The 14,339-nt window shown below is 41.8% G+C and overlaps 1 protein-coding gene across 6 annotated transcripts in view; it reads left to right on the top strand.

Annotated features, from left to right (window-relative positions):
• The window catches only part of znf423 (zinc finger protein 423), a 188,404-nt gene that overhangs the window by 115,839 nt on the left and 58,226 nt on the right, over window positions 1-14,339 (top strand). Inside the window, exons 19-20 of one of the 6 annotated variants that reach the window (XM_008412530.3) lie at window positions 2,831-2,907; window positions 5,640-5,971. The exons of 4 other annotated variants lie outside the window; for them this stretch is intronic. In XM_008412530.3, the coding sequence (XP_008410752.2) occupies window positions 2,831-2,907; window positions 5,640-5,690 (128 nt within the window). In that variant the 3' untranslated portion in view covers window positions 5,691-5,971. Of the gene's footprint in view, window positions 1-2,830; window positions 2,908-5,639; window positions 5,972-14,339 lie in introns of those variants that run through there. One more of the 6 variants, XM_081608334.1, reaches the window with a different exon arrangement.

The following is a 14,339-nucleotide window of genomic DNA, read 5'->3' as shown; positions in this document are numbered from 1 at the left end:
GTATCTCTGGGCAATCAGTATCTTCCCTGCAGCAGACAACATTTAGTGCAATCTCCGTTTGGAGAAACATGAAAAATGTCTCGTATAGAAGTCAAACCAAGAAACTTTCTTCCCAGCTCCAGTAAAATCCATGTTATTTTATTCGAGATCACCTTCAGAAAAAACTAGCTCATTGTTTAGTTCACGTGTTTTAAGCTAAGTATCCTGAGCACATTAACATTTCCAACCTTAACTCATCCTCAGGTAGTCCTAGAATCTGTAATTAGTTCAATGTAAAGTATGGATAATAACATTTTTCACCAATTATAATGTTAATTATAGCATCATGCAACTTATTTACATTTCTAATGAGGAAAATGTGTCAATATTTGTACATATTTTTAAATATTAAAAAATTTTTGTCTTTGTTAATTTATAACATTTAAAATTAAATTTTAAATTTTTCAATATTAACATTTTTGTATTGTTTAATTTTATTATTTTTATTGATTTTATTATTTTTATAAAAAAGTTTCTGTTGTGAAATGGCACATTTATATGTGCTAATTTAAGCTAAAAGTTGAATTTGTAAACTAAAGCAATGGATTGCTATAGACTAAGCTACTATAAGACTAAACTGGATTTATCTAATGAACCTCAGTCACTCACGCCAGTCACCACAACCTCACCTTTGAAGGTAAAAGTTGCCACTTTGTTTTCACCTTTGTACTGAAAGCTTCTTAGTTTTCATTCAGTTGATTTCTGATCCACATCTCTTGCATCTGATGGATTATTTGGACCAATTTTACAAAATGGTAGCTCACGCAGGAGATGTTGCCATAAAATATTCGTCAAAATCGCAACAGAGAAGCATGACCATTTGTCTTTATTTACATTTAGGATCAGACTAGAGTGTGTTTGTCGGTACAAATTAGATTTATTCTGTGTGTAAGTATAACTTTAAAGTTGTTGGCTCTTTTTTTAGAAGAAAATCATCAGCTTTATTCATAATGCAGCTTGAATAAAAAGTCTGATTTACTCTTTCTGAATGGTGAACTCATTCATAGTCTGATCAGAACCAGCGTTACATCTTCTTACAGATGATCTCACAGCTTCTCTGAGGCGTCTTTTACATTTTTTAACCATAACAGTATTCAGGGCATGTACATAATGCAATAATAAAGCTCTGAAAGCAGAGAAAAGTAGCGGGGTGTCTGCGACTGATGCACATTGTCCCACACAGCATTAAACGCCTCACCTGCGGTGCTCGTCACCTGGATGTGCCGCCTCTTTTCTCTGGCGGTTTTTATGATCTGCAGCTTTATGTTATTAAATCTGCTGCATGGTTTAAGGAGAACGGCAAGGTGCTTCATCCTCTCTTCTTATTTATCAGATTTTGTTTTCAACGCTGCCCCTCCTCGTCCTCCTGGATGGGAGACGGATCATTTGCGTCTGAGCCAACCTGCTAATGGTGGATGGCAGGAAACAATATCCTTCATGCCAAATATGCACACATGCACAGGATTTGTACCAACAAACATAAACATTCATCTGGAAATCTGCATGCTGACACATTCCCTCATTTCCAACCATATGTACACATCCAGATATACAACATTCCCACTAATGCATCTGCATGCTCCCCGCTGCATTGCTCCTGGTGCTGGGCTCCCTCTCTGCTCTGTGCCGGTCCTCCTCCGCCCCCACCGCCTCCTTCTCCTTCTCCCAGTACATCTGGCACGCTCAGCTGCCGAGGAGCGCCATAATTATCCCGCCGGAGACGCACACGCCTGCACGCACGCACACAAGGCTTCCCGCGCTCTTTGACGGGCGCTCGTCTTCGGCGATCCGCGCCGCTCCCTGCTGCTCTCCGTCACTACCGGGGCTTCATTAGAGTGTGTGCACCGTGTTTATGCGTGTGTGTTGTGTGTGTGTGCCGATGCGTGGCGCCTTTGGATGCCGTCCAGATGTTTTTTCTTTATAGTTGAGGAGCCGGGCGTGTCCTAGATGCAACTGCCCTGCACTGTGTTTTAAACTTTTCTGTCTGTCCTACATATAACGTCATTTTTCTTGCCAGATATTTACACCGGCGTCCGGTCTAATTAAGCCGTCATGTAGCAAAGCTGTGAAACAGCAACTCAGCACCTCAGTCACACATGCATGTCTTATCTTTGGCAAGCAAACCTTTAACAATAAATCTAACAGAAAACTGTAACACAGTAATACAGGAGATCTTTCCTGCCAATAGCCATCACTGTCTACAATAACTGTTTGAAGAATCTGAACTGATATGAGTCTAATTTCCCTTTTGGGATCAATAAAGTATTTCTGACTTTTGAAATTGAATTTGCTGGCTAGAGTAGACCTTCAGAAATCTTAACTTAGGCAGAAATGTCACCTTCTGACCAAGATGTCAAAATTAGCTTGATGAGAAAATTTCTTTTTCTGCAGATGATGATCTTGTTGATGTTAAAAAACTCTTAAGTTTTTAAAATAATCTGTTAGTGTCAATTCCTCCTTTATTTACAGTTCCAGCCATTATCTTTCTTTAGGAAAACGTTCTGTCTCTAAAATCTTTAACGAAATGATTTGCTTACTAAATAAACGTGAAAGTCTAATACTAGCAGGAGAAACGGCTCATTGTGTTTTACCAAAGACAAAAGAGAAACCCTACAAGCGCTAAAATATAATGCTACTCCATTTTTAAAATTTTGTGAAGAAGGAAGTTAAGCTCAGTGTCTTCTTCTGAGGTTTTTGTGTTCTTGGTGCAGCGCCCCCACAGGTGAGGAGGGGTGAGACAGAGAACCGCAGCAGCTGAAAAAGTAACAAATGTTGATATTTTGGTCCCCAGTGGAACCGAATCTACCGGACTGTCGGCCTGCACTGTCCAAGGAGATGATGCTGCTTTGGGTTTCCGTGATAAAACATGTAAGGATGAGTTGATAAAGATACTTTTTCCATAATCGGAGGTGGATATGAGGTAAAGGAGCAGGACAGACGTCAGTCATTACCTGTACAGGTAGATATGGTCTCGTCCACTGGAAAGAAACTAAAAATGTATCTTCAGGAAACGCAGATCAGTTTAATGTTGTGTCTGAGAAACAGTCCTGGTTTCAATCTGACTGGATGTTTGTGGTGTAAACCGGAAACGACGCTGCGTCACGAGGAAGGAGCCGGTTTAGGTTTAGGGCAGCCATATTGGGCTGCTTTACAGGTTAAAACAGAGCGTCAGCTCATCAACCTGACCGAAAAAACACGACCCATCATGTAGAAAAAGAAACAGTCCCGCTTTGCGCTGCAGCGGCGGTTTCCAGTCCGTCTCTTGTCAAAGTATAATTACAGGTGCGTTCAGGTGAAGGAGAGGCTGAGGTCGGAGCGCCGCTGTGTCCGCAGGTCGGAATTGTGTGTTTGTGAGTGTGTGACGGGAAAAGACTGTGATTGGCGGTAATTGTGTGTATTTATAGCATGATTGGCATTCGGCGTGTCGGTGTGTGGGTTCGCTTTGTGCCGGCCCACCGCGGCTGCGCCGGGTGGGGCCGCAGGTCTGATTCCCGGTGCCACTTTGTGTCAGACTTACCGCCGAGCCAAAAGCAATTCAGCTTTGTGGAAAAAAGGCTCTGGAAACGCCTCCCACCACTCCACTTTCAATCCGAGCTTTTAGTGCCGCAGGAAACGTGGAACAAAGGCACCTGCATCAGTCACATGGATTGGCGCTAAAGAGCGACCGGCGACATGCTTTGACTGCGTCCCTGTGTCACTGAGACAATTGAGCTGCTGATTGCAGGATTTCTTCAGGCCTTTCCTGCTTTGGTAAACTGTTGCCCTTTACTTTCTAAAACTATGTGCTTTACCGTCAGAAGAAAAAGATATATATCGCTGTTGGGTTGTCAGGCTAAGTCGTTGAATTGACATTTGAGTCCTTTCATTTCGGTGAAACTTGAGAATTGTTCATTTAAAATGTCTAATTAAGACAACAGTGAAGTTTTAATTACAGTTCAAGGAAGACTGCAGATGTTAGCTTCTGGAGTTGTGACAAGATTGTAAATTTAGGGTTTGAACTCTTAAAACAGCAGGCGGCAGTGGTCAAATACTGAGGTTCAACTGTATGAAAAGGTGGTGATTTACTTATTAGGACAGAAAAAATGACTTATTGTTAATGCTATTATCATTATATCAAAGATTTGTTATTTCAGACATAGAAGAATGTAAATCATAATTTAAATATTGCCTAAATACTTACAATTTGAAATATTTTAAAGAAAAACTGTGTAATAGTACACTTTGGGCATCAAGAGTTAAATAAATTTGTTTTTAAATTGATCAAATGTTCTTTAATTATGTCCACTAATTATGTATTTTTTAGTTTAGCTCTAATTAACTAAGGTTTTATGCTAGAATCAGCAATAGTTTCTGCCAATCTCCGTTTTTGGTAAGAAGCTAAACATCCTTTTCCCAAAAAAACCTTCAGGTTATCAAGTTTATGCAGAAATATTTGCAACATAGAGAAGAAAGAAGACGATTGTGAGGGGATCTGTGTTGCCAAACATAGAAGTAGGAGCTTGTTTAGGATTTCTGCTGCGACAAAAAAAACAAGAGAAATACGAAGCTGCAGATGGGGTTGAGATGAAGGAATCAGACTGTTTGTTCAAGTTTCAGTTTCTCTTGAGTTAATCGAAGAACTGCGCGGCTAACATCCATCTGCAGTTAATATCATCGCCAAACAAAGATCAGCAGGTTCAGCGACGGCTCTCAGACTCCAGCTGGATTGTTGTGCACAGAAACAAACAGATATATTTTATTCCGTCTGCGTCGGTCGGTCGGTCGGCTGGTCGCCGCCGCCGCAGTAGACGCAGGTTAAGATTGGAGATGCGTCTTGGGCTCGGTGGTGGGAAATCCTCTCCCACATAATGAGAAGCGAAGGGACCGGTCGGGCTGAGTTGGCTTCTGTTCCTCTGTCCTCTTCATCTTTAATCCCCGCAGCTTCTCTCCTGCACTCCATCATCATCCTCCCCCCGCCCCAAACACACTCTCATCCTCTTCATTGTCCGTCAAACCCCCCTCCCCTCGAGGTAACAGGTTTACCCCAGAGACGTTTCCCCTTTTTCTCCTGCACACACAGCACTCGGGGCCTCGGCAGAAGTGTAATTTCCCCAGTGTTCTCCCTAACCTGGAATATCTGACACTGTGACACCAAAAGAAAGGGGCTGGGAATCTGTGTGTGTGTGTGTGTGTGTGTGTACCCAGAAGTGCATGAAAAGATGTGAAATGTTGCAACAGAAGGGAGGTCTGATGGTTCAAAGGGGGCGGTGGTGCTCAGTTTGTTATTTTTGACTTTGTGAGCGTTTCCAGGAGGTTCTGACGTTCAGAACCAAGCTGGACGAACCAGAACAAGCGGCTAACTCTCGGGCACTTCCTGTTTTATTCAAGGTCACAGATAGAGATACAAACAACTCAGACTTGGGTAGTAACTAGTTACATTTACTCAAGGAACTTTTCTGAAAACAAAAATGCGAGTATTTTTACTATGTTGTACTTTTTACTTTTACTATGTTGAAGTATCACTGCTCTTACTCTGTCCACCTCTGATCAGTAGATTAAAATGAGCTCCAGTTGATTAACTCACGACGACTGCTTAGACCTTTTTTGGTGTTGTATTTCAGCCACCGTCCAGCAGAGGGCGCCACTGGTCATCCTTAAACGAAGCCAGTTGATACAGAAACAAATATGGCGGCGGTATCCTACAATGTAAGAAGAGAAACGGTCCAAACTGAGTCTGGTTTGAGATGAAAAATGCTCTAATTCCTGTTCTGTTTAGAAACAAACACAAGTTTCTTTCATTAAAACAAACTTTTTATCTACTAAAATTGTGTCTTTATTCTGCAAATACGGAGATTGTATTTGACTAAACAAAAATGATCCTAGCTTGGCTTTGATACTCCATTGTACATTTCGCAGAAGAGATGATTGAAATAAAAGCTACATTTTAAAAATATTTTCTGTCATTTGTAATTTTTTTAGAAAAAGTGATTGGTATGAAAAAGAGGGGAGGTGAAAGATCCCTCTAATCAGCGATGCCACCGTGTTGACAGGTGGAAAAATCTGAAACATCCAGAATCGAGCCGCTTTCTGTCAGCAACGCTTCTCCAGTTTTTAATGTCCGGCTGTATTTTATGAGACGTCCGTCTCGCTGTCCGTCTCGCTGTCCACTCGTCCCCTTGATTAAAGTGTGGAGAAACGGCTTTTGGATCGATAACTTCCCACAAGCAATATCTGGTATCGATGCGTGTCCTCCTCATTACCGCAGCATGCTGTCCTCTCCATGGACCTGAATTATTCACACACACAGAGTCGGGCTTTTTACTCCTCCGTCTCTGTCGTCTGTCATTCGTTTCCTCCTTTCTGCATTATTTCTCTGACTCCCTTCAGCTTTCTTATTCCTGTCTGGATATTTTCTGTGTTTAGCAGATTGTCTCGTTTTCTCATTGTTGCATACTGGGAGGACTAATGAAGCCGTAGAAGTGACATTTAGCATCAACAGTGTGCAATCAGTGTCAGGCGCAGAAATATGACGTGAATATTGCTGAATGAAAATATACGACATGATGCATTTCAGTGCATCTGTCTAAATTACCGTCTGCGTACCTTTCCTGCTGTCTGAGCGTTCAAACTATAATCGTCCTCCGTAATGGCGATCATAAAGTTTAATAGCTTGGTGCTCTTGTAGCCGTTAGCCACTTAATGTTGTAATTTAATGTGTGAAAATTGTTTTTAATGATGCTCCTTCTGAGTGTGTGTGAGGTCCCAGAAGTCCCATCATTTCTGCTCTGCAGGAAGAAAATAAACCTGAGTTTGATGTTAATTACAGATTACAAAGAAAAAGAAGGCCTACTCAACTTTCCTCCTCCTGTTGCACGGACAACATTTTATGTAGGTCACTTTTCCAGGGAGAATAAATTTAAATCTGGGCCCATTTCTTAAAGATTTTAAACATACCATATTACATATTGTAAATAATTAGATGAGCGTCTTATTTCTCTGGTTTTAGTTTTTATAGTAGCCAGGCTGGAGAAGCTCACTTCACACAGACATGTTGTGGGAAATGGACCCATGTTCTTTCCAACCCAACTACTGCTGAGCTTCTCTGTCTTTTCCATCACTGTCGTCAGTCTTGCTAGACACGATGCTCTCACCGCTACCTGTAACATTCATGCATCACTAATTCTCTTGTTGTAATGTAAAATGCTGTGTACCTACTGCCATCTAGTGGTAAGAATATTACATGATTACGCCGCTAGTCACTGCTACAGCAGACACTCAAAGATGGCATTATTTGCAGATAATTCATTTTCAAAAAATCTTTTAAAACCAATTACCGTATTTTTCGGACTATAGAGCGCACCACACTAGCGCCTTAATTTTTTGGGGGGGGTTGAGGGGAGATGGAAGCTGCTCTCGGTTTTCCATAAGGACCCAGCAGAGGGCGGTGTCCTAATAAATCTGCTGCATATATTAAGGACGCAGCACTCCGTCTCCAAAGCCGAACCATGGTTTCGTTCACACCGAGCTTAAGCGGCTCTATTTCCCTCCTGTAGTGCCAGATCGACAGCCCTCAACTTAAAAGCTGCATGATATGAGTTTGAAAACATTTCTTCGTCGTTACTGCTGCTAGCATGTGGTTGTTCTAAATGAAAATTAGCACGTTCTTCTTTTGATTTACAATTTTGACTTCTAAAGATTCACTACCTCCTAGAGAGCCCCCTGGTGGTTGAAGAAGAATCCACAGAAAAGCCACACCGGGTTACATTCCGCATGGTTCAAAGCTTAGGAAAAAAATAGCAGCTTATAGTCCGGAAAATACGGTACCGTAGGTGAAATTGAATAATTTCCTCGGCACACCTGACGATCACTCACGGCACACCAGTGTGCCACAGAACAGTGGTTGAAAAACACTGGCTTAAATAATGAAGCTCCAAAACGAACCGGTGCAGCTCTGCTGCCGTAGTTCATCCATCCATCTTCTGTACACCCTTGGTGAGGTCGGGAGGGTTGCTGGTGCCTCTCCAGCTAACGTTCTGGGTGAGAGGCGGGGAAACCCTGGACAGGTCACCTGGACAGGTCGCCAGTCTGTCGCAGGGCAACACAGAGACACACAGGACAAACAACCATGCACACACACACTCACACCTAGGGGCAATTTAGACAGATCAATTAACTTGACAGTCATGTTTTTGAACTGTGGGAGGAAGCCGGAGTACCCGGAGGAAACCCACCATGCACAGGGAGAACATGGAGACTCCATGCAGAAAGACCGGGAATTGAACCCAGAACCTTCTTGCTGCAAGGCAACAGCTCTACCAACTGCGCCACTGTGCAGCCCCCATAGTTAATCACAAAATAATAAACAAATTCTACAGAGCTTTTATTAAATACCTCTGGATGAACCAGATCCTTGTTTACACTGCAAAAACTATGTTTTAAATTATTCAAATACATCTTTGTTTTGAAACAATTTATTTAGGTCTAACATGAGCCTTTATTTATCCCACAGTTCTTGAAATTATTTGTATAAATTTAAAAATAAGCAGCTGTAATAAATTCTCCCCTACTGATTGGTTTTGCTCTAATTATACGGAGACAAAAATTTTATCACATTGTAATTGTGATTTTTGATGTTACTGACAAATAACTGTCCGTACAAAACATGTCGACTTGATACTAGTATTGAGTATTTTTCTTAGTATTGGTGTCAAGTTTGACATTTTTGTATTTTAATTTGTGATAACCTTGTTGTGGACCAGATAGTTGGAGTCCTTTAAAAACGATACAGAAACTTGTTTTTATGAGTTTTTCTAAAACATTTTTTACACTTTTGACTCTTTCTAATAATCTACCAATAGATAAAAAGACACCTCAAAGAAATAATTTACCTTTTTTGTGGCTGTGTTTGAAAATCCTGACGGTTTTATTTTATTAATCAGCAGCAACTGCCTATAAAACACAGACAGTGGGATCCCTGCTGTTGTAATTAAAGGTGTCCTTGACAGAAAGGCAGGCCACTTTCACACTTTTCAAAATCAGAGCTCCTATTCGGACGCACACACCACCACAACCAGTCTGATGCTCCATCTGGTGAGTTCACTGACAGCTGGGAAAACTCCACATTTTACAGCTGACATGTAAACTCTACACCAGGGCTGGATTTATAAGGACCTGGGCCCCTTGGTGTGAGGCGGTCTTTGTGCCTTATGCACTGAAGATTAACTATTTTACTTGTGCTAGTCGTGTCGCAATACACAATAAATACAACAGCTTTAATATCTGGCACTAGCACCACCAGGGGGTGCACCACCAGGGGGTGCTAGTGGGACCTCAGAAAAAAAAAAAAAAGAAAATCTAATAAATTTTTTAATCAGAAAATTATTTTTTATCATAAAATCTAATTTATGTATCTGTATTTTCAAGCCATTAAAATAATTTCTTAAAATGTTATTCGACATGCTCATCAGCTGCCAGTCAAATTTATCGACCTGCTTTGCTGCTCAAGCTAGCATAGCATGGCCAGCAAAAAATCAAAGTGTGAGGCAGCATTTATGCTGAACAAATGTAGTAATTATCGAGAATAGAGAATAAAAAAATTCTTCATATATTTTGTAGTTTGCAAAGAAGGTTCCCAGTCAGCAGTTAATGATGTTTTAGGGATCATAGCATGGAAAAGTTTGGGAACCTCTGTTCTAGGCAACAGAAAATCCCCCCAAAAATCAAAAAATTGACTACAACCTCATAATTTTAAAACTCTTAAATATTGTTTATATTCATATAAATCCTAAAATAATACACCTCGCATGATTTGGGTGAGTTTTTGGTAAATTTTGCATCAAAACGAGCTTAATCTCCGTTCATTGAAGATAAAGTATTCAGAATCTACTCAGGTGAGAGTAGAGATGCTTCATACTAAAATTACTCAAGTAAAAAGTACAATGTAGTAAAACTACTCCTAAAAGTAACTTAATGCGACTGAGTAAATGTAACTAGTTACTACCCACCTCTGTAAACAGTTACAGGTAGTCTTAATGTGTGTAAATATAAAATGTGACCCTTTTTAATCTTTTTCTCCGGCCGTTTTAATCTCTTCCTCAGTGAAACACCTGGAGGCGCCGTCTTCCCCGGGTGTGTTTGCGTTGCATGCGCCGTGCTGCTGCAGCGCTCTGCTGTGTGTGTACTCATTGTGTATGCATGCTGTGTGTCGGAGAGCGACACCGAAAACCAGAGAGGAGTCGATGTGTGTGCGTGTTTGGTCCTGGGACCTCTGTGTGTCCCTGGGCAGGGAATAAAGTGTGTGTGTGTGTGTGGAGGGTGTGTGTCCCTGGACTCTATGTTGCTTCCTGCTAACGAGACACACACTTACATACGTTTGTTACACACCGCATCGATCAGGGTGAGGACGAGGGCTGCTCTGCGGCCCGTTAGCCCACCGCTAAGCAGCGAGCGCCTCGGGGCATGGTGCCCCCCCCCAACCACCCTCCTACGTGCATCTGCACACACACACACACAGGAAAACACACACCCCGATCTTCCATCTACATTCAGATACACAATAAAATGCTTCCTCACATACCAAAAGGGCTTCACTGCCGGCCCGTACGACGATTACCATAACAACTGGCACGGTGGACGTTCCGCGTTACCATGGCGACGTGAAAACTCGGTTCAACTCATTTCACTTCATTCTTCCCAGTGGGGAAATTTAAAAGGCAGAGAGAAGGTGCATGTCCATCCATCCATCCATTTTCTTGCACCCTTTTTCCCTCAGTGGGGTCGGGAGGGGTGCTGGTGCCCATCTCCAGCCAACGTTTCGGGCGAGAGGCGGGGTCACCCTGGACAGGTCGCCAGTCTGTCGCAGGGCAACACAGAGACACACAGGACACACAACCATGCACACACACACCTAGGGACAATTTGGAGAGGCCAATTAACCTGACAGTCATGTTTTTGGACTGTGGGAGGAAACCGGAGTACCCGGAGAAAACCCACGCACTCACAGGGAGAACATGCAAACTCCATGCAGAAAGACCCCAGGCCGGGAATCGAACCCAGAACCTTCTTGCTGCAAGGCAACAGCTCTACCAACTGCGCCACTGTGCAGCCTAAAAGGTGCATGTAGAGGTGTGAAAGGGGAATGCGTGACTTACTCACCGGTGCACCCTACTGGCAGTTTTTAAATAACTATGCCCCTGATCCGATATCACAGGCAGATGTTGCTATGGAGATGCAGCTATGGCTGCTAATAGGCTTAGTCACAAAAACACAAAGAAATGGTAATGTTTGTCTAGGAAGGTCAAAGTTCACAGGCTTGGCTAACATCTTCCTTGTTGGTCTTTTGCCAGTCCTGAATTTTAAGGTTTCGCCACTATGCCTCATAACTGCTGAAAAATAAATTAAATACTGCCAAGCTAAAAACTAGCTTCGCAGTATTTCAGATATTTAAAACGAAAAACTAATCAATAATTATCGGTATCGACTGATATGAAACGCTTATATTGTGATACTTTCAAGGGATAAGCGGATTTAGACAGAGAAGTTTGTGGTGGTTTGCAACCACACAGGACACACAACATAAGGAGTCCATACCAATTTACATGATTAGCGGAGACGTTTTATTAAACCCAGGTCTGGACACACAGGTATTGGGAGTCGTGGCAAAATAAACAAAAATAATGGGAAAAGTCACAAACCGTTGGCCGTCGGATTCAGGCTTCTCTCCTCCCCCTGCCTCAGGATTTTACCCTACAACCAAAAACCAGAAAACCCAGCTTAGCCAACGATTCCCAGACCAAACAGGTGGATTAAGAACAAAATATGGCATCTATTAAAACAGGAGCGGGAACGATGCTCAGTGACGCGACACTCATCTGAACTCCCTCACTCGCCTGGTGGGAGGGGCTTGTTCCTTTTAAACCCCTTCCAGCCAATCAACCGCAAGGAGAAAGCACAACAATTAATCAGTCTCTCATTCACAAAAGTGACACAGGGACACGTCACAGCAGCATTTACACTACAGTAAAGTATTTCCAATTAACCAGACTTAGACTTTCAGCTGCTTCACTGAAGCTGCATTATGTAGTGAAAATTTACATATTAGCTTAAACATATTTGCATTATTTCATGGAACAAACTGCCGGAAATGCAGCACAGAAAGTTTTTGGAGTTTCCCAACATAACCAGTTGGTTTATCACAACCACGGTGCATTTAGATTGGTATTACTGTAACTCCTATTCCTGAGAATACATATGATAATAACCCCTCCCTAATTTTCCTCCTTTTTATTTCCTCCTCCTCTGAGCTGCCCCCTCCTCTCTGCAGGAGGAGCTGGATGTTGGGGGTTTATGAGTTGGCAGTCGGACTGCTGAAAGGGTGGCCACCTATGGGGATCCTCACAGCAGCCGGCTCACACACACACACACCTGCACACACACTTACTTCATAACCAGAGCTGAGAGAGTGTGTGTGTGCTGTAAGTCCAGCAGACTGTTACTGTAGCTCTTTGTTCAGCCCTGGCTCGACTCCACTGCATGCCTTTCTTTTTCTCTGACGCTTTGATTTTACTCTCTGGCCATTTTTCCTTCATTTTATGAGTCTTTTTTCTTTTTTTGTCAAGCATTAAGCTATTTTTTTAGTTCCTCTTTGGATTTCTGCTCTTTCATCAAAAGTTCCGACATCTTAGTAACCCGTGTCTTAAAATCCAACCATAAAACATTTGAATTTGAATCTGAATCTAATTGCATTGGACTAAATGTAAATTTTGCAAAACATAAACTTGATTGCACTAAAGTTCCTTCATTGGGATTTTCTGTTTTTTTTTACTAAATATATGGAACTGAACTGGGGTCAAAATGTTTATTTGGGAGAAAATAAAGATATGTAAAACAGAAATGTTGTTGTTTGATTTAAACCAGAAAGCTTAGAGAATAAAGCTGTGTAGCAGCATTTACATTTTAAATACACGCAAAACTTTGTCGCTACTCATTTGAAAAACACAATTTCACAGTTACAGTGTTTCCATTAAATAAGAAATGCAATTTAAGTCGCACATAAATAAGTTTGTCGTAAATAATAACTCATTGAAAAACAAGCTGCGCCATCATCCTCCAACCACTTCCTGTCTTCTTCTTTGTCTTTTTTGCCAGTAGTAACATCCGATTGTTGATCATGTGACTGATGTGTTTCCTTCGCAGCTTTACGACGCACACTAAATTCGATGAAGCCGAAAAACCACCTCATCTGACGCAGAAACTTTTTATTTCTGGCCAATTGAAGGAATAATTGTCGCTTTGTTTAGAAATTACAGTCTCCCTTCAAATAGCACAATGTGAAAGCAAACCAGTAAATGAAAATGGCTTTTAGTTTCGACCAAACAAGCCGACTATAGGACTTTCCTGGTGGGAAAACATAAAAAAACTAAATTCAACAAAAAACTTGAAAATATCAAACTTATCTACATTAAATCTATCGCCTTACTTCACTTTATTTTAAAGAAAGTTCAACATGTGTCATGTTTAACTTTTATTTCTTCGTTTCCTGCATGAACGTTTTGACCCTAATTTAGCTCCATATAAAAGCTTAAAGTGCAAGAAAGTAGTTCCACCTGCAGCTTAAATTTCTTACTGACATTCAATCTTTGGCTAAAAACACTTTAGCTCCTGGTTTCACGTCCAAAGTGGACCGAAAGAGACGGACAGTCAGGTGAATTAAAATACTCAGCAGAAGGGGGCTTGAATTTCCAAACTTTTGGTACGTCTCCAAGATTGAGCTATTTTTCTCCACTTGTCACTGCTGTGAACCCCCACACACACTTTCTGTGTGTGTGTGTGTGTGTGTGCGCAGTGCTTCTCCCGGTGTTTGTGTGTGTAACTCATCCTCCCCCACGCCTCTGTGCTCCTATGTAACAGACATATCAGTGCTGTGTGTTTACTTTTTCCTCGCCCGAGTGTGTTTTAGTGCGTCGTGCCAGTTTGTGAAGTGAGGGGATGAAAGAAGCCATCTTCAGCCGCCACGGCGATCAGGCTAATTACAGCAGCTTAAGTGCTTTACCCACGGTCATCACACACTGTCAAAATACACCACTGAGCTCGAGTGTGTGCGGTTTAATTTTTAAAGGCCATGAAAGCTTGCTTTTAACCAGCTCGGCTCGACTTTGGAGCTGCACGCACGCATTTGTCAACGCTCTGCAGGGGGTTTGAAGGCACTTGATGCTTAGTTTTTTTTTTTCTTTTTTTGTATGTTTTATCTTTTAAACTCTCTACTCTTTTTTTCCTTCCTTGTCTCAAAGCAAATTAGGCGAGACGATCTCAGATGCTCGTGT

The sequence above is a fragment of the Poecilia reticulata genome, chromosome 6 (assembly GCF_904066995.2).
Source record: "Poecilia reticulata chromosome 6, P_reticulata-male-v2, whole genome shotgun sequence".
In the NCBI taxonomy this organism is placed as follows: Eukaryota; Metazoa; Chordata; class Actinopteri; order Cyprinodontiformes; family Poeciliidae; genus Poecilia; species Poecilia reticulata.
This window is presented reverse-complemented; position numbering and strand designations above follow the sequence as displayed.